Genomic DNA, 24105 nt, shown 5'->3' with positions numbered 1-24105 from the left:
CATGGCTGAACTCCTGAAGCTACTGCTGCGAGTGGCTGAAAAAGCAGCCAACGTGGCTCGGGTCTGCAGACAGGAGGCTCCGCTGTTTCAGCTCCTTGTTCAAGAGAAGACCGGAGATGACAAGAACAAGAAGTTTGTTCAGGACTTCAAGACACTTGCTGATGTGGTGATCCAGGAGATGATCCGGCATGACGTCGGCGTTCAGGTAGGAGAAGTCGTATACTGTATACTGAATACTGAACTGTATAAAAGCAGTGAATGTAAGCTGTGTGCGTTGCCTTTTAACCCTGTCATGTCTGCTTTTGTGTGCAGTTCCCTGAAATGGTTGGTTTCATTCACGGAGAGGAATCCAACAAGTTTGAAAATGGACTTGGTAATTACTTAATATTTAACATTCACACCACAAACCGCCACTTACACCACCACAACTATCTGGGCTAATGTATGGGAATATAATTAGTGTAACTTATTATGAACTGTTGTACTTAATAAAGTGGCTGGTGAGTGTAGGTACTGGTGTTGTTCCGCTGCAGGAGCACTGGTTGGTTTTAGGCTGAGTACGAAGCTTTGTAATAGAAAAATAAAATGCTAATTTGTGGTTTAGCTACTCTTCCTGTGTGTTGCCGTCCAAATGATTAAACTGTAAATATTTAGTCACGTGTTGCAAGGAAATTAAATGAAGCCTCACTGGCTGTGTGTCTACAGGAGAGAATGTGACGGTGACGGTTTGCGCGACAGAAGAGGAGACCGCGACTTTGCTGGCCTCGGTGCTGGATGGTGACCACATAGCGGCGTCTCTACTTGCTCGAGCCATCCACCAAAACCCTGCGACCATTGACACCGACACAGACAGTCTGACCGTGCCCCTAAAGCCCTCTGAGCTCGGCATCTGGATTGACCCCATAGGTGAATGGGTTGTTGTTCTCTCTGGCTGAAGTAAATATTTCTGTGCTGCACAACTCATCTCCATGAGAACTGATCATCTCTGTTGTTTTTTAAATAAGATGCCACCAGCCAGTACATAGAGGGCCGAGAGGAGGTGCTGCGGGAGGGTCACCTGTCTCCCTCAGGTCTGCACTGTGCCTTGGTTCTGATCGGAGTTTACCTCCGGGACACAGGCGAGCCAGTCATGGGCGTCATCAACCAGCCATTTAACTACAAAGACCCAACAGATGGAGGGTAGGTTAACAGCATTATCCCTTCAATTCATAAATATTTAATACACCCATCATAGGACGATTTAAAGCCAAGCAGGTCTGCAAAACAAATACACAAAGAATAAACAAACACAACTTCTTCCTGTTTGTCTTGGTAACAACTGAAAGTCTTCATAGAGAACATGACAGGCATCATTAAAAGTCTTCTATGTCAAAATGTAAGACTTGTAATGTAGGACTTACCAGAGTGGAATAGAAATGGCCTTTTATGACTTGATGACTTTTATCACTGTAACTTTTATGCCCTCAAAGTGCAGTTTCCTTTACAACAGTGTCCAATCAAATAGTACAAACACAGACAGACATGTATAAATTGGTATTTTTATTTGTAATATAAATACGTAGGGGGCAGCATGAACATTTCCTCTCATGATTATTCTACCAAACCAATTGTGAGTCATGATATTCTTGCAAATTTATGTGAAAATATGCTCTCTTTTTTAACGAAGCTTTCAGATACAGAGGAAACGGATGAATTAATATCACTATTAAATCAAATAAGATCATCAAATAAGATCATTATAACTCACAAACTACTGGAATGACGACTCTTGTTTACCTAAACTATTATAAATCACAATGGAAACCACTTTAACCGGAAACCCTCCGGTTATAAGCCTAAATCCCTTCCACTTGTCCATGGGTTGCCTCACTCTATGCTCTGAAGATTAGTGAGTCACACTTATGAGGTGACACTCAAAAACCATAAGCCCCTCCAGTTAACTAAGTGAGGATGTGAAAATGAAGCCAGACAGGTTCTGGAAGACCGTTAAACGAGATAAAACTGCATGACTGCAGGGCAGAAAGCAAACAGACTGAAAGACAGCAAAGCTAGGACGGGTTGAGCTGACGCAAGAATGGTATTGCAACACCACATCTGGCTTATTTGATTAAAAATAATAGAATTTCTGTTGATATTTGTCTTTTGTTTTATTCAGGCTTTATGCACCGTTCTTTCTCTTCATGTCACACAGCCAGAACTTCTTATGAAATTCAGTTGTAATAAGAGTCTGAGTCAAAATGAGTCTGACCAGATGTCCAAAGTTGATTTTGGTAGAGATGTTTTCTGAGTGGGAGCTTAGTGACTGGTGTAATTCTCCAGTTTGGTTCATGTTGTTGTTCAAGGGAAGAAAGGAACTATCAGTCAGCTTTGACATAAGCCTGTAACACCCATTCAGACCTGGTAATTAGCAACTGTCCTGAGTCATCAGTTCCGTGCTGACAGTGCTGAGTACAGGCCTGAATGCACCAAATAGCCTTGTTGTCACCGTGTGGAACGGTTTGGTTTGGTACAGTACGGTATGTATTTTTTTGTGATTTCATTAGGAACAGTACCAAAATAACCAGCTCCAACTGCTCCAATCTTTGGTACCGTTACCTTGGGGTACCAGAGTAACTCCATCAGTCAGAAAAATGTTACTTCCGTACAATGGGTGTAAAAAGCCCATGGAAGTCGAGGCAAGCGCCCGCAGTCTATTCTCATGCTAAGGTTGACGTCTTGTTGCGATAGACAGTCACAAACCGAGCAGCGAAAAGAGCTGCTGGATGTGTCGTGTTCACAGTACGTGGCCGTCAGGTACAGGTCACTCCACCGACCAAATAAAGGTACTGTTCTTAGTGGAAACACAAGCCTGACCCAGGACTTAATCATTCCAAACCGTACCGTACCATGATAGCAACAGCAAAACTTTCTGTCACCTGGACCCTTGTGGACCACTGCACACACGCAGTGTTTTTTTTCTTCCCCTGTGTCTCTCTTCACTAAAATCCATTTGTTTGCATTGACAGCTGGAGGGGGAAACACTTCTGGGGTGTGTCCTGTGGTGACCTCAACATCTGCTCACTGTGTCCACCCAAACGTGGACCTGAACGGGGGCAGGGTCTCTCAGCGGTGCTCAGCTCCAGTGAGAAGCAGGTAGTCAAGGAATCCCTGACTTCACTGTGCGGCCCTGAGAAGCTGATATACGCGTCTGGAGCCGGTTACAAGATCCTGTGCGTCATTCAGGGCCTTGCCGACGTCTACGTCCTCTCAGAGGGCAGCACCTTTAAGTGGGACTCCTGCGCTCCTCACGCTTTGCTCCGAGCCCTCGGAGGAGGAGTGGTGGACCTGACGAAGAGACTGCAGTCCAGCTCTGGAGCGCAGGATCACCTGACAGAACTGACCTATCACCAGGCCAACACTGAGTGTAGAGGAGCTGACCGCTGGGCCAATCATGGAGGCCTGGTGGCTTATCGAGACTGTGCCCAGCTCCGCAGCATCGTAGACGCCCTGAAAGGCAAGTTGTAGTCGGGCGTTCAGTGGATGTTATCAGCAGATGCTGCCACATTTTTGTTGCATATATGATCATGTGTTTTGTTTGTTTTTTTCCTCTTTTTTTTAGTAAAGAGTTCTCGGTGAAGGACAAAATATTTTAATTATAAGGAAAAGTCTATTTTTAACCATATATATATATATATATATACATATACAGTATGCAAGTGTATACATTACAAGGTCTGAGCCAAGTAATAATTGGTTTGTGGACATTCAGGAGAAGTAAACAATTTAACAAATTATTCTTCTGATCATGAAAAACCCATACGACTTTAGATTGTTTAGACAAGATCTATTATTTCGCACACAAAAGTGCTTTTATTTAAGATGTAAGAACCTGAAGCCTCACCCTGACAGGATTGTGTTGAAGTATCAATTACAAATAAAGCACAAAACACTTGCATGTCAAATTTGTAATCGTCTTAAACTTCTGTTCAGTGAAATCAGGCCAGCCTTTGTTAAATATCCGCTACACTTTGTAAATATTTGTTTCCATGTTGCATAGAGAGGTTGTCAGAACTAGGATGAGAGCTCAGTGCGGGAGGGATTTACTGCTTTACTGCCAGAGGAAATATCGGCATATGATTGGTCACAAGAGAGATTGAGACTCAAATCAGGTGCAGGAATCTGCACCGCTCTCAAACAGCACCTTGTAAGGAGCAGAGGGAGACACATGTCCTGCCCCTTTTCCACGATTGTACCTTCATAAGTTAAAAGGTCAGACGATGGAAAAACCATATGAGGTAAAGCAGGGAGCCCTTTTCAGTGTGGGTTTACATTCAAATGAAATATGAGGCCAGCTTTAAGGATGGGACCTGAGGGAGATGCAGCCACTGTGACTCTGGAAATCAACAAGTTAATTCAATGAGCAGAATCTACACGGACATGTTGCATATAGGAAATCATCTTTATTTTGAAAACCAGAGAGCGGGGAAATGAAAACCAACAGTGATATTTTTAAAACCGTTTTGCCAGCCAGGAAACTCGCTACACAATTCCCTACAAAAACCCTGATGATTGTCAGATATTTTTTTGCAATACTTCTGCATATTCTGTTGAAAAGAAAAGAAAAACTTGAAGTGTTGGCTCTCCCTTTAATGTTCTGGACTTTGAACTGCTACCTTTAACATCCAGCACTTTACATTGTTAAGTCAAGGTGGGGACGTGGAAACAAATAGGTGTGTTTTTTTGTCGACAGGGACTGAAGTGGATATCTGACGGTTTATCAACATTGCAAAGTTGTTTTCTGAAAATATTGGTAATAATGTAATGAATAAAAAGAAAAATATGAGAAACTTAAGTGTCATTCTGTCATTTAACAAATTTTCAAGTCATTTTGTTGATTTTGTGTTGTCTGGATATCACATAGTAACAATCTCCCTGATCTTCTTTCAAGCTCTGACATTGTTTTTAATCCTTAATCCTTGATATCATTCATTTACATTTAATCAATCATGTCTGGAAAACTGTCCAGAAAAGGAACATGTCAAGAAAAGTTGAAAGAAATCAACACAATGTACTGCTTTGATGAACCTAAGCAAAATTTGCAAAGAAAAAACCCCACAAAACCTACATTATGCAAAAAATATTTAAGATTCTCCAGATGGTAAGTGAAGTGCAATGGTCGCCCACTCAAATGAGATCTTCAGATAACATTGTCACTCATTAAACTTTCTTCTTTTTTTCACCAAAAACGTATCTAGCGTAACAAGCTACACCTCCTACACAGCCGCAGCTGGAGGAGTCTGATTAAATCACTGATGACTGTTCAAATCCTGTGATGTTATTACAAGCGTGGGACGGGGGTAGTGCAAATGAACACAAATGAAACAAAACTAAAAATGTCATTTCTGCTCAACTGTCAATATATAAAAAATAGCCTTTTATCAAATGCCTTCTATCACTAATGCTTCACAATCTTCACATATCAGGTGTAAACAATATCAATTCTGAAATGAATCAATTAAGATTAAAGTCTCTTTTCTTCTTCTTCAAGAAACCAAACCCAAATGACAAACACTGTTCATGTTGTTACAAGCAGCAACACTGAGGTTATTACAAGGATGTGAAGATTTACTTGTTCTGGAGTTTTGTGACCTTGACGTTCTGAAAGCTGTTTCAACACCTGGAAGTCAAAATGAGAATATTGTTAAAGGGCCCTTTGCCCAGCCGCCATTTTGACAAGTCAGGAGGAGGAGAGTCCCAGGTGTGAATCATCAAAGTAATGATGGCCCTGTTCCATTTAGCTTCACAATCACATGGTCATGACTTCCATGAACTGAATAGAGCCATCATTATGTGTGCAAAACAGCTGCTAGGCAAAGGGTAAGCAGCTAAGAATCACTCAGATTCAGGCACTTATCTCTCTCTCTCTGTGGTAGAATTATTTTCCACAGGGGATTTTTTTTCTTAGACAGCTTGAACAAGCTACACTATGCAGATGCAACATGCTGCATTTTTACTGTGGAGCCATTAATAATCATTAGGGGAAAAAAATAATGTTGCTGTTTATAATGGACACAGTGTCTGATTGGACACAGTCTGTTTTTAATAGGCCGACATTAAAAATCAGTAGAGAGGTTACAAGGTAGATCAACAGGGGGCAGTATGAGTCCATTTATTTAACAAAGTCTTTTGCAGCAAATATAGGTTTCAAAATGTCAAGGTTTCACCAAATAAAGGTTGTTAACACAAACTGAATTCACTCCTGCTGTTATATTTGAACCTCGGTTGTAATTATATTGTCTAAGACAAAAAAACAGCAGGGAGATTAACAAATGAAATCAATGTCACAAAATAAATTACACCTTCTTCCCACTTCACTCTAATGTCTTGACAGCATCACAGGTTGTTATTTCTGGCTTCTCATGTTCACAAAATCTGACTGGGCTGTGTTAAAATGTACCTTTTTAAAAACAAACCAAATTGCATTAAGGGGGGCTCCAATGACTGATGTAATTCTCTGGAAAAATGCACACAAATGTAAGCGCCACTGCTAATATAGCTAATTCTGAATTAGAAGATACAGTTGTGGCTGTAATAACGCAATCATTCAATAGAAATGTAACCACTGGAATTGGATCAAGTGATAATTTCAACAAAAACTCCAAAGGATCCAAATCATTTGTAATTATGTGAAAAATTAGTTTTTTTTTCAAGAAATGTTCCTGTTTGTAATAAACATTATTCAAAAATATGCAAATTGCATCTGCAGATTTCTGATTCACTGAGCCACACTTACTCTAAATGTTGATGCCATCTCTCGGTGTCTGTGTGCCTATGACCAGAGAACCACACGGATACCCTGCTGAAACTAAACCCTGGCCCCTCTCAGGTCAGCTCACATGAACAAACGTGGTTACTGTGCAGTGCGCACACAAAGAGTTGAGTTCACTTGTGTTGCGTTTGGCTGGTTTGGAGTCTTTTCTTAAAAGACGGTGGGCGGAGTGTAGATCTAGAGGTTGACCCACGTGCCACTATCGTGAGTAAAACACTGACACAGTGATGTTGCTCAGATCTTCTTCATGTGGAGTATTGTGAATAATTTGCAGTCCAGCTAACTGCAAACCCTCTTTCAACAGTCAGCCATAAAAGCAATGTCTTGAACTAAGCATACGCGAAAACGATAACAAAACTGAGAGAATTGAAGTGTTGAAATGCAGGTGATTAATCATGCTTTGCAGGATTTGGCAGGAAATTATGAAAGGAAAAATGTTTCATGACAGCATCCCGATAAGGATTTTAATGCCAAGGCTACAGTCGTCTTACAGACCAACAGAAACAGAAAGGTAAAATGAGAGGTAAAGCACCGTCACTGCCACCTCTTCAGCCCTCCTTCAATACTTGTTCTCAGTCCACACACTCTGCTTCATGAATCACTTTCTTTCTCCTCTGGCTGATCTGAGTGCAGCCTTGTCCACGTTAATATTCTCCAGTTCAGAGCTTGGCATGCCGACAGGCAGGCAATAGACAAACATGGCCATTATTAGTTGTGTCCCTGTGTTGCTTCATTGATACACTGAGAGGTTGGAGAGACTTCACCTCTGGAAGGGTTTCCGGACCTTCTTCCTTCGCCTGGGGGGTTTGCCACCTTCAGCCCAAGTCTCGCTGGACTCTGGCCGGTGACTCCCTGGCATGTGGAATCCTGTCTGGCTTGGGGGAGGAGAGAAGGGGGGCACTCCAGCACCAGGCGGGTGATGTTGAGGTGGACCTGAGGGAAAGAAGCCCCCATTGGCAGCCATGTCAGTAGGAGGTCCTTTGAAGATGCGGTTGAAGAAGTCCTGTAAATCAGCAGGATTGGCTGGACCTGTAGATTGTTCCGAGGTCGTCCTGAAAGGAAAACACGACGTGTTTCAAGACCTTTTGGACTGAAGACTCGATTTAATTATATATTTTTTTGTAGATGGCCGTGTTGTAACTGCATATGAGCAGAATAATATAGGGCTACATTAAAGCATTAAGCATGATTTATACTGTCGCTGTTAACAACAGTCTCTTAACAAAAGTAAATGAGTCATGTGATATGTTTGATTTTTTTTCTGCATAAATTAGGCTTAAGGGGACGGATAATAATCTGTATTAACAAACAAATATGTCATGATAGAAACAGTTGAAGTGTTAAACATTCCCACAACGGTACACAACACAGAGATGACACCTCCTACACTACACACAGCAGGTTGCTATAAAACCAAAATCACAAATTTGTACTGCAATTGAAGGAGGTATTTTACTGGTGTCAGAAGACATTAAAAACATCAGACACATGATGGATGAAAATGTGGAAAAATTAAGGCCCAGATGAAAATGATTATATTATGTTCATGTAGTTGAATGATGAAAAGAGAACGTCTAGGGACCCCGACAGCCTTTCAAATTTCGATTTTTGTCACCACACTTCTTTCACCTGAGTGGACGTACCTGTGTCGTGTGGGGTTGCCGTTGTTCTTTGAACCAAAGGAAATGTGATAGGGCACACGGTGCGTGTCAGGAGAAATGCCTATTCTTTGACAGCCTGCCCACTCTGAAACATGACAGCATCACAATAGGTTACAACCAGAGACGTAACGACACATACTGATAATACATGAACTCATACAACCTACAGTGTATTGAGTTAGCTACTGAACTCAGAACAGAAGAAGCCCCTTTAGCCACAGTTCAGTTTGGTACAGTATGTAGAGACAAAGACAAAGACAAATGTCCTGATGTTCACCTGTGATATCAAAGACTTTGCCATCCATACAGGCAAAATAAGTAATGCGTAGGCCCAACATGCTTGACTCCGCCCACAGGTCCCCCTCCTCAGCACTATGGCAACAGTTACATTCAGCACAGAAACGGGCCTCGGCTGGATCACGATCCATCTCGAACCGCCTGCACACAGACAAGTCACAAATAAAAATACAAGTGTCATGAAAGATCTGCTGCAAAAGATGTGTCTAAGCTGTGTGCCTTGCACAGTGTTAAAGATCATTTAGACACTGTTGCAGAATTGTGATGACTTACTTGTGTTTGCCCTCGCACTTGGTACACATCATGGTATTCATGGCTTCCTTCAAGTCATCCTGCAGCTTAGTGAGGAACTCATTCATGGACTTCGAGAGCTCAGTCGCTGCCATGCGTTTCCTGTGTGGGAGTGAATCAAATTGGTTATTGCTGTGCTACATTACAGGCAAACAATGAAAGTCCACTGTCACTGTCCACGGTTCACTTTACAGTAGTACACAAAGAGGAAACATTATCCAGTTCTATTGATATTGATATTGTGACTGAACACAATATTAGATTTGTCAGAGAAAATTATTAATAATGGACAAACAAAAAAAAATACAAGTAAATGTTTTGAAGACATACAGCCTTTTATGTCTTTGCTTTGTTTGCTTGTCCTTCGACCATATTTTTTCTGTGTACTCACAACTCATATTCTCGTCGTGTCTCTGGGTTACTGACAATATCCCAGGCAGCCCTCAGTACTTTAAAGGCTTCTCCAGCACGTGGGTGTTTATTCTTGTCTGGATGGACCTGAAAAACAAAAGACCGTTTAAAAGGTTGGATGACTAAAGGAGAAAATGTTGGCCTTAGCAGCCATTTATTAGTCATAATTTCAGCCATCCAGATGTAACTTTTATAATAAACAGTTGGTACTTTTAACTCAGCTACATATCTTTCACACACACACCTGGACAGCCAGCTGTCTGTAGGCCTTCTTCAGCTCAGCCTCAGTGGCGTGCACCTCCACACCGAGCACTGTAAAGGGGTCGAGCTCATTCTCTGGTATCTCAACCAAAGCCAGAAGTCTCTCCAGCTCCTGGCCTGAGTGGCCCCTCCCTCCTCTGCTTGGTGACTCAGGCGTCGATGGTTGTGTGTAGCGATCTCTTCTGAAAAACCTTTGAACTCTCTCCAGCTGAGACACAACTCGTTTCCAAAACTTTGATTCCTGAAAAGCTGTCCAGTAGCGTTTTCCACGCTCTCCACCAAGTCGGACCACTAAACCCTTTGCCCACTGTGACCCAAGGATGACCAAAGCACAGAAAAGTCTGAAACAAGATAAGGCAGCTGACTTTACCCACTTCACTGACCTAACTATTTTATCCACAGCTTCCACTCCTGCACATTTAGTCCAATTGAGAATCCGACTAGCATCTGCTTTCAAACCATGTACATCTGTGATCTTTAAAAGGAGCCGCTGTCCAAAGTTGTAAAGTTTCATTCCTCCAGTTTCCACACCAACTCCACAATTGTGAGTTAATGTGACAATAATCTCAATCATCATGTGGACACAGGAGATGCACCAGAAGCTGAGAGACTCTGAAAGCATCTCCTTGAAAGCTAAGACAAGCTGTTTGCCAGTCCGCCTGCGGCCCCGGTTCTGCTGATGGTGGTGGTGGTTACGTCTGCGGGTCTGCTTATGCCGGCCACCACTGGACATCACATTGCTTTTTTGAGTGGAGGCAAAAGTGCTTTGACTGCTTTGCTCTGAAAAAGAACCACTGCTCTTCAGTTTGCACCTCCGTCCACTTCCCAGGTTCCTCCAACCAGACTCTCCATTCATGTGCTGCTGCTCCTCCTCAATTTCATCCTCTTCTTGACTCACAGCCTGCACATTCTCGTAATATGTGGTGCCGTCATGCTCAAACCCATCTGAAACCTGCTCTTCATCGTCTTTGGCCTCTGCAAATCCACAAATCTCTGCCTCACCAATGTTTAAGTCTTGTGGAGTGGCAGAGTTTGAGGTGTCCTGAGATTTGTGACTGGATGTTTTGTCATCCTGGTCACAGTCATCATCAATCTCTCTGGCCTCACACTGACTAGATTCGGTCACTATGGTGGAAACACCACCAGGGATCTCCTCATCAGTGTCTGTAACTTCATCCATCTCCTTTTCAGCTGCTTCCCTCTCCATGTCCCTTACAGCTTTTTGATTAATGTGCTGTGAAATTGGAAACTCTGACAAGATGACATCCTAGATCCATATTTTGTGGCAACATTTCCCCAGACTCTCATCAAAAAGTGAGACTGGGGGCTCCTACAAGTCAGTCTCAGGTCCACCATATCAGCAGCCACTTCCAGGTGTCAAAAGCCTTTAACACACCACACAGCTCACATCATGCATCAAGCTGGTCACTGAAATAAAACAAAATGAAATATTAGTTTGCATACACTTACAACATTGTACTGTTTTACACTTTCCACAATAATAAAGAGAAAGCAATTATTGTTGACACTGCTAGTTTTTCTTTCATTACACCCAACTGCACTCGGCCACTGTCGAAAATGCTAAGAAAAAAGAAATGTATGTACAAGGAGGTTTTAAAGCAGTGATAGTGAGACTATTTGTTTTCTTTGAAACCAAAAACAGACATTTAGTAATTAAGCATCAACAAGGTTTTATCTATATTACTCCTATCCCCTAAGAGCATTGAAGTTGGCATGAATTATAGTTTTCCAGTTAATTAACAAAAAATCCTCATCAATAGAGACGCAAGATTAAAACTAGAAGGCAGCAGCAATGCAACATACAAATGACAATATGAAAATAAAAAAGGGGACAAAAAGAGAAGAAAAAGCAAAGGAAAGAAGAAGACACTATTTCAACATTATGACCCTGTTCAGACCCAGTATTAACATCAGTCATGAGTGACCCAAACACATGCAGGAGCTCTAAATACAGGTCTCAGTGTACAAAAAAATGTACTGAATGCATCCTCAGATCCATGCATCCTTCCGCCCCATGAAGAGATGGTTAGGGACGATGGTCAGAGTTTGGCACGTGATGGTTGTACAAGAGGGGCTTTAAGTTGAGGATCCTTTCTATTCTGATCCAGACATTACACATCGACTGCTTCTCTAGAAAAGAGATGCTCAGTGGCCCTATGAAGTGTAGGGTGAGCACTTCAGAAGCCTTGTCTGAAAGAAGCATCGTTTCTCATGTGCAGAGTGTTCTCTGCCAGCACAAGTTCCTTAGCAGTGAATGCATTCTGGATCCTGAACTGCTTCTTTGATTAAGCAGTGGGAATTAGAATTAAAAACACAGCTGCACCATGAAGCACCGGTTGCTCTTGCCTAATCAACTTTCTCTACCACACCCTACATTAAGATCATTAGTTCTGATTCATCATCATATCCTTTCTTTAAAAAATACCTTGGTGATCCCCAGGAGCACCCTGCAGAAGTATGACAGGCAATCAACATACAGTGCACATGAATATTTGGAATTTTATCTCATATACTCTTCTATAACTTTGATAGTTTGTAAAGTGCCTGAAACCATGCTACTACTATTCACCTATCCATCTAAGTTCACCACTGCTAATCTTGACATATGACTCATCCTTTGAAGTATATAGGAGGAGTTACTTTAACGTAATGGCATTCATTAATGATAACTTACATGACATGTGCCAACGATACCTTATTTTCCCAGACGTTGTAGAAGTGGCTGGATTCATTCGGATGTTTATACAATGCAGATAACATTTAACTACACTGCTTTGCTGTTTGCTAGTTCAGCTAGCCAACGAGGAACACGGTTTATCTATTACAAACACACGCCCGAGCTGCAGTAACAACCATTCAACCTTTCAGATGCAATAAAAAACATACGGAATATGCAGGTAAAAAAAAAATTGACGCCTGTGTGTCAGACCTCGTGTTAAGATAACTCTGATAACAACAGCAGCAGATGTTAAACCAGGCGGCTAGGGTTAGCAGGTGGCTAGACTGTTAGCAAGAGGAAGAAGTTGGTCAGCTGGACGACAGACAGGCGCTACTGGGGCTAATATTAGCTTTCCTTTGTAGCCACCAAAGCAGGCGATATTTTGACCTAATGAAGTCTCACACAAGGTTAAAATGCCAACAGGACAGCAAACTGTCAGCGCCGTTATGTAGCAAGCAGCCAACCGAGAAGCTAACTGTTAGCTACTAACATAATAACGAGACGGACAAGCTACTATTTACGACTGTGCCCTCCTATCGGTCTGACGTGTAAAAAAAGAATGTTTAGGGCACCGGGCGAGCCTGGTAAGTAAGTACATTATTATTCAATTTTGCATTCAAACAAAACTAAATGTAATATATACCTCTCATATAACTGTATAACCTTGTTTGTTAAGAGACAGCCAAGTGTCCGTGGTGTTTTTAATAGACACTTCTTCTTCTGTTGCTTCTTCACCTACTTCTTCCTCCTCCTAGCTCTTCTTCTTCTTCTTCTTCTTCTTCATCTTGCTGCTACTACTTCATCGTTCATTTCTGACAGTCTAGAGACAACAAAGGCTCACTGCTGCCACCTGCTGGCGTGGAGCTGACTGTCGTTTGAAAAGGCGTTTAGTTCATGTATAAATGGACCATTTGCCATTTTGACAGGTCATATTAGAAAAATGCAGGTGTATAAAAGAAAAGTTTTATTGTAATTCAAAAATCTGTGGACGATATGACTGAATTTATATGTCTTACAGGAAAATACCATATCCATAAATTAAATGTCTTCATTCCAAACCTGATATTAATTTATTTTGTGTTGAGTTGCAAGAGGTGGTTGACACTCTCTACAATCACAAACTTCACAAATACTTAAATATAACATAATGATAATTATTATACTAATACTTTTATTGTTATCATTATTATTATCATTGTTGTTGTTGTTGCTGTTGTAATTTAACTCATACAGAATAAAGATATGTTCACATATTTTTTGATGCAATATCTAAAATAATAAACAATAACAATATGTTATGTCTCCCTCGTACACTATAGACTTGTCTTACCTTTTTGATCTGATCAAATTTTTATAATGGATTATTTTTTAGAATTTAAGTTGTGCATCTATCTATTTATTTATTTTCCATGTCTTTCTTTTAATGTCTGTATTTTGTCCATACTGTCTATGAGTTGGTCTGTTGAATATTATGTGTCTTACTGTCATATTGCCATTCCATTGCCATTGCATCGTAGGGCCACAACAGTGCTAAACGCTACACCAGCCTACACCCGACAGTAGCAACAGCACATTAAAAAGTACTTGAGAAACAGAGAGGAGAGAGCAGTTTTAGATGCTGGTTCTGGATGTGGATAAGCAGAGTGAACTAAACAGCTGCAGTAGTGTGTGGAGAAAAAACATTTATCTAGATATCTTTAGATATATTTAGATAACTAAATAGTGTTGAGCTTAAAATATTTGGTTTTATTTTGGAGTTGAAGATTTGCTCATTTAGGGCACATTTGCACATCTGTTCTAAGTTTTAAAAACCAAAGTCATTAAACGGGTTTATTTGATTAATTCAAGTTCAGTATCACCACACTTAGTGGTAACTATTTTAACTTGGGAAATAGGGTATAATATGTCTCCTTTAAAAACAAAACAAAAGTGACCCTGGTTTGTAAATAACACAACTATAATTGATGTAATATATACTGTTACATTTGTATCAATAATAGTCAAGCCAGCTCAGAGGTGGTGGGAGGGGGGCCCAATCTAATTCAGTTTAGGGCCCAATTAAGGCTTGGCCCGGCCCTGTTATTATTTAAATTTAGATCTAGCAAATGCTAAATCCAAGTAAATAAAGCTGAACGTTATGATCATCCATAAAAATAAATCATACAGATGTGATGACTAAATGTATGCTTTTCCAAAGTGCAACATGTGCCAGGATGGAAACAGATCAAATGAACTGATATTGCTGGTAATTTTATGACGCAATTGACGCGTGAAGTGAGCCTTTCCACATCTGTCACATCTGCACACAGTAGCTCTCAGGATAAACTTGTAAGCACCTTCAGTGTTGGTGTGCTGACTACTTCTCTGAGGGTCTGTTGATCTGGCAAAACTCTGGGACCCCCCCGGAAAAAAGCTTCTGCGTAACAGAGTGATCTCGAAGACGCACAGGGTTAATTTCGAGCCCCCACCACTACCACCCACATCTCCTATTTGAAAGCCGCCTCTCTACCGGGAGAGGAAGGCTCTTTTTCGGTCAGATGGCGTGCTGCAGTCCGCCCCCGTCATTCTCCAGCCCACGCAGAAAGCAAAAAGGCAGCCAGCAACCAATACGGTGCGCCGGAGGAGGATTTCTGCCAGTGATTTCAGACGAGCTACTATACGCAAAAGGGATTTACTACGTAGATCTGAGCAGGGGAAGCTTGCGGCGAAAGGCACTGGGGTAAGAAACGAAGGGGATATTTTCTGTATCCGGTGTTTGTTTGTTATTTTACAAATATATCATTTTTACCCGTGTATTTGTACTTTAGTGTGCTTTCAATGTGGCTGAAGTGGCATTAGTTTCCATTTCTTCGTGTTAGCCAGTTTCACTCAGCAGTACGGACCTGTCTGTGACTTCGGTGATTGGAGAGACACCTTTGCGTAATTACGCCCGTCTCCTCTCTCTGCTTCATCATCTACCTGACCTGGAGAAGGTAAGACAAGTCTATACGCAACTATTCTGGCTCAACGTGGCTTATATGAAAATTCCTTTCAAGATTGGTGGGAATAGTTACAGCCTGCCTATTGTGCTTCAAAGTAATGGGGCCCTGGGGGGTCCAGAGGTCAGTGGCACATTGCCAAGAGTGTCCAAAACCAAGTATCATGATATAGAGGTCTAAACATGCAGTACATGAAACATTTTGTAATCAAAAAAACGTCTTCAAAATGTACATCGACCACGTTCCTTTCTTAAGAGGTTATAAGTTTTATAAAACATATTATAAAAAATCTTTATTAATCATTAATTCATTCTTTAGTGTTGGGAAAACCCCCTAGTACGTTTTGACTCTAGTCTTCATCAGGGTACATGTGATTTTTCTACTTCAGAGTGTCTTGAATGTCTTTCTGCCACTAATACTTGATGGACTTATGCGTATCCATGTTGAGCATCCGATTTGTTATTGTTTTTGTTTGCTGTTTTGTTATTTTGTGCCCAGTTTAGCACTCTCCTTAATTAAACAGATCATTGTCAACTCATTCCAAAGGAAATAGATGAGGGGTTGATATATTATTCATCTTTTAGAGGCTGATAAAAAAAAAACTGAGAAGCTCTGCTCCAAGCCATGCACATACAAGTATTTGTTTTATTTTATTTGTTGAAGATTTCTATTGAGTTGTTAGGAATTTATCATTTACTTTATTAAAATAGATGATCACATTTTCCTTTCTCCTGCCTCATCTGCCCAGTACCGTGTGCCATGTCTCTGCCACGCACACTTGGGGAGCTGCAGCTTTATCGGGTGCTGCAGAGGGCCAACCTGCTGGCCTACTATGAAACCTTCATCCAGCAGGGCGGTGACGACGTGCAGCAGCTCTGTGAGGCAGCGGAGGAGGAGTTCCTGGAGATCATGGCTCTAGTTGGCATGGCCACCAAGCCACTGCATGTGCGTAGGCTGCAAAAGGCCCTCCGAGACTGGGCAGCAAACCCTGCCCTCTTCAACCAGCCTGTTTCTAACGTCCCACTCGGGGGCATACCACTCTTCAAAGTTGACGGAACAGGCACGAGTGGGTCAGCGGGCGGGCCCAGGAAGTCTGTGAGCAATGGGCAGCCAGGGTCACCGTGTGAAAGGGAGGACCGGACGTGTCTTACTCCAATGCACAGTGGGAGTCCTAGAAGCCCCTGCTCCCAGGCCTCACCACAACCACCAGACACACACTACAGGGAAAACCTGTCACCCATGGACCCACACTGGCTCAGCCCAGAGCCAGATGGAAACTGCACTTCTACATCTGGATTAGAGGAGGAGCCGCCCAGCCCACCTCTGCTGTCAGCATGTCCTCCTGGTCCCTCCACATCTCCAAGCCCCTCTGCTTCTTTTGCCCCGGCACCTCTGTCAGCCTGGCCCGGAGGACAGCTGGATGGGGAAACGGCAAGGGCGGTGGTGGAGAGTGTGGAGAGGCTCCTCAGGACCCTGCCCAGGTCAGATCCTGCAGAGGTGAAGACTCTGCTCAGGATGAACAAGAAGATGGCAAAGACTGTGGGGCACATTTTCAAAATGGGGTCCCAGGATGTGAACAAGGAGGAGGAGATCCGAAAGTACAGCCTCATTTATGGGCGCTTTGACTCCAAGAGGAGAGAAGGCAAGCAGCTCACACACCATGAGGTAATAACCATCAGAGACCAGAGCTGAGGTGAATGTATCGCATCATGTTTCATACTGACCTGGAAATTTGAAGTACTTAATAAAAAATAAATTAAAAAAACTTTATACAGACAAAACAAAGGTGAGAATTTCGTCTTGATATTGTTTTTTATTGTCCCTCTCGCTTCAGCTGATCATCAATGAAGCGGCTGCTCAGTTCTGTATGCGTGACAATGCCCTTTTGCTGAGACGGGTGGAGCTCTTTTCTTTAGCTCGGCAAGTGGCGAGAAAATGTGCCTACACCTCCACACTGAAGCATGCAAGGTAACCAAACGCATGATCATGCTCATGTATTCGAGGCAGATTATCATCATGTGTACGAGTGTGAATGAAATCATTTACACTCGAAATGTTGCACATGTTTACTTGTGGTTACACATGGCTTACGTGACTCATCCTCTGACCGGTGTTTTCATTTTCAGAATTAACTTTTAAAGTCCAACCGCTGTAGTGTTACACAAAATCCTATATTTTTTTAATGTTTCACACTTTTTTATGAACATAAACACTAGCACAAACAAATCTAAATTACCCAAGTAGCAACAGAGCACAAACCACATCTGATTAATTAAATAATGATCCTGTTTCCAGTTTGAAGAATGACCTTTCACATTCATATGACTTTGTTGTTTTCCTTCTGTAGGACAAATCCAGATGACAACAGTGTGGTGTCTCAGAAGAGAGCGAGACATGAGGTGAGTGTTCAGAGCAGGACTGTCACAAGTTTCAGTTTGATTCTAACTTATGGTACATTCTCTAAAGGTCCATGCTACCTTTCAACCGTCTGAAATGGTTCATCAGCGCTAAAGTGACAGTGATCATGTGTTTTAGGAGACCGTGTCATCACTTCTCGGAGCTGAGGGTTCAGAGGGTTTGACCCAGAGGGCAGACGAAGACAGCTTATCTACAGAAAGCCTGGACAGTGGACCACATGGTAAAAAACTCAAATATTAGGTCATACTAATATGTCCAGTAGATCACATCTTCTCTTTCTGACATCCTTCCTGTTTGTCTAAAAATAAACGTTTGGAAAAAGGCTGCATTAACACCCAGCTCTGTCTGTCCTGTTAGACACTGGCTCACAGTGCAACCAGTCTCCTTCCCCCCGCCCCCACACTGACACCTCCAACCCCACCAGCTGGAGTCGCCATCTCATACAGCAAACACTAATGGACGAAGGGCTGCGATTGGCTCGAATGGTGTCACATGATCGGGCTGGCAAGATCAGCCTAAGATCAGAAGGGACCCGCTCCACAGGTGACTTTTCAAATAATGACATTACCACTTTATGTGCTTAATAACAGATGTAAAATAAAAGTGCTTTTTTTTTCCTTTTCTTTTTTACAATGTTTACTCATCTTCACGAGGTTTAAGGAATTGTTTGGTATTTTTGTTCATGTACTTGCTGTCTGGCGGAGAGTCAGATCAGAACTCTCTCGTCTGAGCGTTAAATTTGGTATCAAAATGTACGTACATTTCTGTTTGCAAAACAAACTCCCAATGTGAAGCCTGGAGGTTTACAATTTGACAAGTGCCAAGCTGGGTTTTGTTAATGTGGGCCCCATACGGGTTATATTAAGGGTGACAATATGGGTCTCAAGTGGTTTCCATGGTGGCCCCACCCACGTTTGCCCACTTAAAGCTCACCCCCACTTTGTACCCTTTTCAGGCTACTTGGGTACTAAGTGGGCATGAGCCTGAAGTGGGCAAATGTTGCAGGTCCCCTATGGTTTCAGCAACATGGGCCCCAGATGAGAAGTCCATGTGAGCAAACACAACAGGGGCCACCATGGAAACCACAGACAAACCCGTTTGGGACCCATATTGTCATCCCGAATATAACCCTTATGGGGCCCACATTGACATGCTGGCTGGGAAGGAACCTCTTGGATGATGCTAGCTGTCAATCACAATGGTGTCCACTCATATTATGTTTCCTCTAAATGGGAACATAATTTTCAAAATTAACATTATATTCCTTTGAAAAATGTTTGAAACTAGCAATTGAGATCATTCACGCCTGTTAATGTTTACTGATGTTAATTAAGTGAGAAAAAGGTTCATATTCATAAAAAGAGTTCTTTTTACAGCCAGTGGAGTCGCCCCCTATGGGCAAACAACTGCCTCTATCCTAATTCTTAGGCTTTGCTTTTTAAACCAGAGGGCTACATCCACTTTTATGTACAGTCAATGGTCTGAAGACATGAAGCTAGCAAAGCTCTAAACTTAGCTTAGCTTAGTTAAGCTGAGCGTAGCTTAGTTTTACAGTTAGGTCAGTCCAAAAGTAAATTTAGTGCCTGTATAAAGCTTTGTTTAATTTCTACAATTCACTATTTAAGCCAGGGTTATATGTTGGACTGTTTCTCAAATCATTTAAACAGGAGAGAACGTGTAAATTAGTGGTTTACACTACAGTTACAGAAGACGAGCCAGGCTAACTGTTCAATCCTGTTTTGTTTACAGTCTTAATGCTCGACCTTTTCATCCGACTCTTGGCGCGAAAGCAAACCCGTATAGAAATGTATGAAGTATACAGTATGTTCATAAAACAAAGGAGATATTGCCTTATAATTATGTCATGTTAGTTATGATACATTATTATCACAAATATTCATCCTCTGGATATATAAGTTTAAAACATATTTTAAATATCCATAGTAAAAGTGTACATACATTTCTAATATATATGTTTTAATATGTATGTTTATTGCTTAAATGGAAACATAGCACATGTACATAATCTATCATAATCTATTACATTGCGATTGGGAAGAAACGCATTTCCCTAAATGTCTGAAACAATTTTATTTTTTTAATTCAGAAATTAAGGGATAATTGAAAAGCATGATGTTGATTTTGGGGTTGAGTTGAAAATGACAGAGGCTCCCCAACCTCTCGTAACAATGAATATTTTATAGCTCTACAGCTTGAACTCCAGTGAGTCACATTCTCTCTGAGGTGACACCTCCCACTATGCACAAGTGAACTTCACCAGACTGTAAATTAGAGAGGATAGACGTTAGAAGGGGAAACAGAAGGAGGCGGGGAGCAATATATAGAGAGGAAAAGAGTGAGAGATGGACGGTGGGGGTCACACTGTTGTAACATTTCTTCAGAAAGAAATAAAGCGAGTCATCTGGGCAAGTAAGCCGTTCTGGGCTGTGAAAGTCAGCCGAGGAGATGAAGCGATGAGAAGGAAGCCAGCAAAGATATGAGGGGGTGGGGGAGGAGGAGGAGGGATAGGAAGTACTCCGTGGGTGGCAGAATCGGACCCCCCCTCCTCTCAGCATCAACTGACGTCAGAGTGTGTTAGGTGTGTGGGCTGAAGGGCGGGATGGATGGGGCGTGGGGGCGAGGGAGTGGGAGGTAATTGGAGGGGTGTTGCATTGAGTCACCAAGCGACAGTGTGCAAAAATAAAACCTGTGGGCAGGGAAATGGCACAGTCTTTTTTATACAACTTCTCCCTCTACCAAAAGAACTGCGGAAATAACAAAAATGACATATGTTTAATCGCTGACGTCGATCTCCCTCACTTTGGCTTTGTTGTGTGTGTCTTTCTCCCTTTCTTGTCTAAGTTCCCTCCTGCTGTTTATCTCTTATATATCACAACTGTCTTTCATTTCCTTTCAACGTCACCCTTTTTCTACCAAATTTTGATGTTGGTTTCTCCGATCACACGTCATTCATCATTCAAAATCATCAGAATCCTCAACCACATTCTCCTTTCATTTGTACGTTACTTCATATTTGCTAATAAATTTTTGTGGAGTTACAAATAATTATTGTTCATTTATCATTATTATATTATACACCGCATTGTGTTAAAGCACATTGACACAACAAATTGTGTACATATAAACCGAAGGAAAACAGATTTTAAACATTAAGATACTGTAGTAAAGATGTCGAATGTGTTTTTTTTTGTAATCGTTCTTCATGATGAATGTTCTGCAGTAAAAATATAGAGCATAAGTGACATTTGGCTGACCTCATTACTACCTCACCAATCAAAAAACGATGACCCTCTGCAATACTGGAAATATATGTTTGTTTTCGTTCAGTGCAATAAACAACAGCAACTAATCAAACCATGTGATTTGCAGAAGCAAATTAATTGATTTATTTTCTTTTAATAGTCTGCAGTTAAAGGTCCAGTGTGTAAGAATTGGTGACACCTAATGGCGAGACGGCAGAGTGCAACCAATGGTGCTTTTCCATGATTCAGTTCTAGCACTACTCGGCTATACTCAAATCAACTCTACTCAGTTTGGTATCAGACACGTTGTTTTCCATTACTTCGAGGTACATCTTCAATGTGGGCGGGGTCGTCATAGCATGGCTGCATGAAACCGCCAACACGCGACACAAACACACAAACTAGTGACAGGCAAAGAAGTTGTTTCTGGTGGATTGAATCATTAGAATCAGTTAATTAAAAAGATGAGTTCAGTACTTCCTGTGTGACCAGAGCACAGACTCTGTCCGACACAGTCACTGAACTGAAATACGAATGACCGGTTTGTGATTCGGCTCACAATCGCCGGCTTCCTACAGTGTTGCCGCTAAATACACCAGACTCCTCTGTTAAATATTGAGACTTTAGACATTTCCTTGCTAAATGTTGTAGTTTAACGCATGTTTTCAGGATTTTTAAGACTTTTTAATTGATCTACAGTTCGGCATTGTTCGGATTGATTCTTGTGTCGGACGTCGCACTCATGACTCTTCCAGTGATGACACTCTCAGTGGCCGGCAGTCTGTTGACCTCACATTTTAGTATCGGCTCAGCTCGCCTGTGTCTCGCTACAGCAGGTACCAAAAAAATATACTATACTATCCTTCATGGAAAAGCAAAAGAACGAGTTGAGGCGAGTCGTGCTAGAACTGTACGATGGAAAAATGCAACAAATACTCCACTGCTCACTCGTCCCTCTCCCACGTTCTTCAGGAAACTACAGTGGCCTTTCCATACAGAGAGGACGTAAACACTCATTCACCACTCTCTCCTTTCTTTCACTCTCCCACTCTTGCCTCCATTTCCCCCTTTTCTTTGTTAGTTTATGCTTTGGATTCATATAGCGCTGTTTTTTCTACGTTCCATAATAAGATTTCATCTCAAAACAGATTGGCTGCTCTGTAAAGCAAAGGACTTGCCCAAAGAACATATAAAAGCCTTATTCTAAGGCTACAAAAAACAAATGAGTTTTATTTTAAAGAGTGATTTTACACTTAGACACTCCTACGTATGGGGGATATTTTTAACCCCACCTTAATTTTGCACACTGGGACTTTAAGTGACCTAATATTTACGGTGTTGCAGGCTTTAAAAAACACTTACAAAAGCACTTGCCTCAGTCTGAAATCTAGTGTCCAGTGCTCTTTATTTATATCCACACTTGTTCTTTGATCAGCTCCTGAGCTCATCTCAAACTTTACATCTCTCCACAGACCATGACAGTAAAGCGGAGAAGCGGAGCTCATTACCAGCGTGCAGGAGCAGTAGCCCTTGCATCACCAAAGACAACTCAAGTCACCGAGGGAAATGAAAATGCTTACAGGTTAACAGGGAACTAGTTGTGCTCAACCTGCCATTGAACTCCCTTCAGATTGTGCTGTTAATGAGCAGGCTTTTCACACACACATGTACTTCACTGACATCACAAGCCTCCGATGTTGAGAAAACACTCATGGACTAGAAAATGAATCAAGTAAATGTCAGATTTTACCAGCAGTTAAGATCATAAACCTGCAGGGACACGTTAAAAAGTAGGGGAGACACTCTTTTTATTATTTTATTAGTAAAGATCTGATATATTTTTTATGTTATTTGCATCTGCTTAAAAAAGTGAAATGTACTTGACACAGCAGAGGGCACTGCATCTTTAGAAATGAAATCTGTTAACTCAGCCCAGCCCGAGTACACTGACAGCAACACAGATTACTCATGTTATTTTAAGACTATGACAGCTCATCACCCTCAGGAAACAAACCCATGTGCTGGTTCTTGACACACATCAGTGTGGAAGTCAGATTTATTCCGACGTGAACGGTTTGCCTTGACATGCAAAGACAAGTTATGCATGAGGAGCTGGAAAACGATTAGTGTTATGTACTGTAAAATGATTGACATTTCCCAGAGCATAATGACACTTAAACACCACGGGGTAGGTTCAGAAACATTTTGTTCTTTGCTGCATCATTTTATGAACCATTATTATTATTTTTTACTCCCTCACTTCCTTGATTAAACAATTTTGGACAAAAGGCCGGATAATATTTGTAAAAGAAAATAGTTTGAGGCATTTAAATGATTTGGAAACATTTCTTTCTAAAAAAAAAAAAAAAATGAACACAGACACTTTGATTTCCAAGTGAAAACAACATTGTCTTTTCTTTTCATACAGTGAAGTGAGGTTTTTGACATTGTGCCAGTTGTACAGCCTGCATTCACAACTAAATATTACAGGTACCACAGCATTTACCCATCAAACATTCGATGATTAATGTACTTTTTTTTAGGTGTAGCAGAAACCCATGGCCTGTGGTCGTCTGTATATGGAATCATTTCTTTGGTCATAGATGTGGCCAAGGGCAGCCTCGTGTTAGTTTTTTGAAAAAGAGAAAACATGCAGAATCTCATGGTGCTTGATTTTTCATATAGCAGCTCCTAAAATTTATTTCAACCTACTGGCCCCAATAACTGAATGATGTTCAAACTCCATGTTTACTTAAAGTGTTGATAATGATCATGTTAGGATTTCTGTACCCTCGATAACAAGAGTATATCAGTGAGGTAGCTTTCTGTGAATCAGTGACACCTGCCTGTCCCCTGAGCATTAGTAACCTCAGTTTATTATGTTGCTAAAAACAGATTATTTATTTTGTTACATCTCAATAAATGTTATTTTATTGCTTAAATCCACAGCGTGTCGCACAGTTTGTTTGTTTTTCAA

At 41.4% G+C, this 24105-nt stretch overlaps 3 protein-coding genes across 8 annotated transcripts; 2 read left to right on the top strand and 1 right to left on the bottom strand.

The window, feature by feature from the left end:
• Nucleotide 1: 1 nt before the first annotated feature.
• On the top strand, nt 2-3707 carry inpp1 (inositol polyphosphate-1-phosphatase). The gene is made up of 5 exons (XM_058631824.1): nt 2-205; nt 313-373; nt 706-906; nt 1005-1179; nt 3006-3707. Exons 1-5 carry the CDS (start codon nt 2-4, stop codon nt 3502-3504), a joined length of 1140 nt encoding a protein of 379 aa, XP_058487807.1. The 3' UTR covers nt 3505-3707.
• Nucleotides 3708-4424: 717 nt separating this feature from the next.
• Nucleotides 4425-13269, bottom strand: dnajc14 (DnaJ (Hsp40) homolog, subfamily C, member 14). Of its 4 annotated transcripts, none has more exons than XM_058631802.1 (7): nt 13113-13269; nt 9713-11157; nt 9449-9555; nt 9040-9159; nt 8747-8907; nt 8452-8554; nt 4425-7860 (listed from the first exon to the last, which is right to left on the bottom strand). In XM_058631802.1, the coding sequence occupies exons 2-7, from the start codon at nt 10934-10936 to the stop codon at nt 7569-7571; spliced, it is 2007 nt and encodes a 668-aa protein (XP_058487785.1). In that variant the 5' UTR covers nt 10937-11157; nt 13113-13269; the 3' UTR covers nt 4425-7568. The 4 variants fall into 4 exon arrangements, with proteins under 4 accessions (XP_058487785.1, XP_058487788.1, XP_058487786.1 ...); XM_058631805.1 differs by having other exon boundaries at nt 13133-13242; XM_058631803.1 differs by lacking the exon at nt 13113-13269 and adding an exon at nt 12425-13100.
• Nucleotides 13270-13997: 728 nt separating this feature from the next.
• On the top strand, nt 13998-24076 carry nab2 (NGFI-A binding protein 2 (EGR1 binding protein 2)). Of its 3 annotated transcripts, none has more exons than XM_058631811.1 (8): nt 13998-15188; nt 15332-15441; nt 16196-17112; nt 17282-17415; nt 17795-17846; nt 17983-18085; nt 18223-18408; nt 22601-24076. In XM_058631811.1, the coding sequence occupies exons 3-8, from the start codon at nt 16207-16209 to the stop codon at nt 22696-22698; spliced, it is 1479 nt and encodes a 492-aa protein (XP_058487794.1). In that variant the 5' UTR covers nt 13998-15188; nt 15332-15441; nt 16196-16206; the 3' UTR covers nt 22699-24076. The 3 variants fall into 3 exon arrangements, with proteins under 3 accessions (XP_058487794.1, XP_058487793.1, XP_058487791.1); XM_058631810.1 differs by having other exon boundaries at nt 15328-15441; XM_058631808.1 differs by having other exon boundaries at nt 13998-15441.
• Nucleotides 24077-24105: the final 29 nt, after the last annotated feature.

This window comes from Solea solea, chromosome 6 (assembly GCF_958295425.1).
Source record: "Solea solea chromosome 6, fSolSol10.1, whole genome shotgun sequence".
NCBI lineage: Eukaryota > Metazoa > Chordata > Actinopteri > Pleuronectiformes > Soleidae > Solea > Solea solea.
The sequence above is the reverse complement of the archived record's forward strand: the minus strand, read 5'-3'. Positions and strand labels throughout refer to the sequence as shown.